The sequence below is a fragment of the Lucilia cuprina genome, unplaced genomic scaffold, assembly GCF_022045245.1.
Source record: "Lucilia cuprina isolate Lc7/37 unplaced genomic scaffold, ASM2204524v1 Scaffold_4758, whole genome shotgun sequence".
Lineage (NCBI taxonomy): Eukaryota > Metazoa > Arthropoda > Insecta > Diptera > Calliphoridae > Lucilia > Lucilia cuprina.
This window is the reverse complement of record NW_025809699.1, coordinates 1-1,615: the sequence shown is the minus strand read 5'-3', so window position 1 is coordinate 1,615 and position 1,615 is coordinate 1. Positions and strand designations below refer to the sequence as shown.

General features: G+C 32.0%; 1 protein-coding gene across 1 annotated transcript; it reads right to left on the bottom strand.

The window, feature by feature from the left end:
• Positions 1-188: 188 nt before the first annotated feature.
• On the bottom strand, positions 189-877 carry LOC124421186 (the record flags this gene model as incomplete). The annotated part of the gene is made up of 2 exons (XM_046956026.1): positions 480-877; positions 189-418 (listed from the first exon to the last, which is right to left on the bottom strand). Coding segments are annotated over exons 1-2 (516 nt in total), but the record flags the coding sequence as incomplete, so codon positions are not given.
• Positions 878-1,615: the final 738 nt, after the last annotated feature.

Below are 1,615 nucleotides of genomic sequence, written 5' to 3'. Positions count from 1 at the left end.
GTTTCAAAACCACAAAACTTTTGTTAATTTACTTTGTACCTAAAATATTTCGTCACAAAGTGTAAATATTAGGATATCATTTACACATTTGTGTCACACACTGTATAATACATTATTTAATTTTTACTATTACTATTTTTTTCCTCATCCAGGCATTGAATAAAGAAAAGAGTAACCTTTTTTCTCACAGTCGCAGCTTCTGTGCTATTTAAAGTTTTTAACTCGCTTAGAATGTAATTAGCGAACGACGTATTTGGGTCTGATGCATTTTCTTTACGCTCTTTCATTACATTAACCGCATCGCGCATTGTTTCTGCAATTTGTGTTGCTGCCGATTGTTGATTTGAGGGTTGTGTGCGACGGGTAATTGTTGGGGTAGATAATGTTGGTGTTGACGTAGTGGGGGTGTCGCTATCAACTGGATATAAGTTATAAGTTTTTTGTTATCGAGGTTCATATTTTTTAAAATATATACTTACTATTATTATCGGTACCATGAGCAATATTTAAATTGGAAATTGTTGGTTGTGTTTGCTGATCCTCGGCTCGGCCTACGAAAGCCATAGCATTAAAATATTTCCATCTAGGGACTTCTATTGTGCCCTGTCCTGACTTTGTTTTAGAACGGGCGGCATACCCCCTATATTGAATTCGCAAATTTGTCCATTTGATGGTTACATCCACTACCGAATATGCGGGTTCAAACTTATCGGCAATATTTAGCCAGCCAATGTCGCGAATGGCTTTATTGTGGTATCCATCCATTGAGGCGTTCCACAAACAGGGCTCAGCCTCTACCTATGAAATTAATTTAAAAATATCATTTTCTTCCCAATCTTTAACAGATTTTGGTTTTGTACGGGCTTTTTTGGCTACTGGTACTTTAACATCCATGTCTTCAAAATTTTGCATATTCTATGATTTTTAATTAAGTATTTTTTGTTTAAGTATCTTTTTTGTTTTTATTTAATTTAATTTAACTTTGCACAATTTTTTTTTTAATATAAGTCAGCACAGCTGATTGTTTACTTTTATTTTAATGTGGTCAATGCTATTTAAATATTAAATCGCTAAAAACTGCAAGTGCTTTTACAATATTATATTATTGGTTGCATATTTTTAAGGAATTCATCAAGCGTTCTAATTCAGCTGATTTTAAGAGATTTTTTTCAATACCTGGTAGTGTTTTTTCTTCTGACTACAGAGATGAAAAACAATTCTTCACCCTCTTAGGGCCCGGGAGTTATGGACCTCCAAAGTTTTGATATATAATTGGATAATTCTTGATTACTAATTACAGTAGTTTTCCGATTTAACGAACCCATATGTTGTCAGGCCTGTTCGTAAAATTGAAAAGTTCGATATATGCAGTACTAAGTAAAACGTGGGTTTTTGGTAGGAAAATAATTAAAAATAGGTACATAAAATATTTTTTAAATGTATTCTATAAAAATTAATTCTTTTTTAATAAAAATAGCATAAAACACAAAATTCCGAATCTTATATACCCACCTTCAAACCATATTTGTGTCAAATTTAATCGCTGTATTTTTAATTCTGTCATTAGCTTTAAAGTTATTTCTCGAAGTTCATCTCTATACTCGTATTTTTAAGC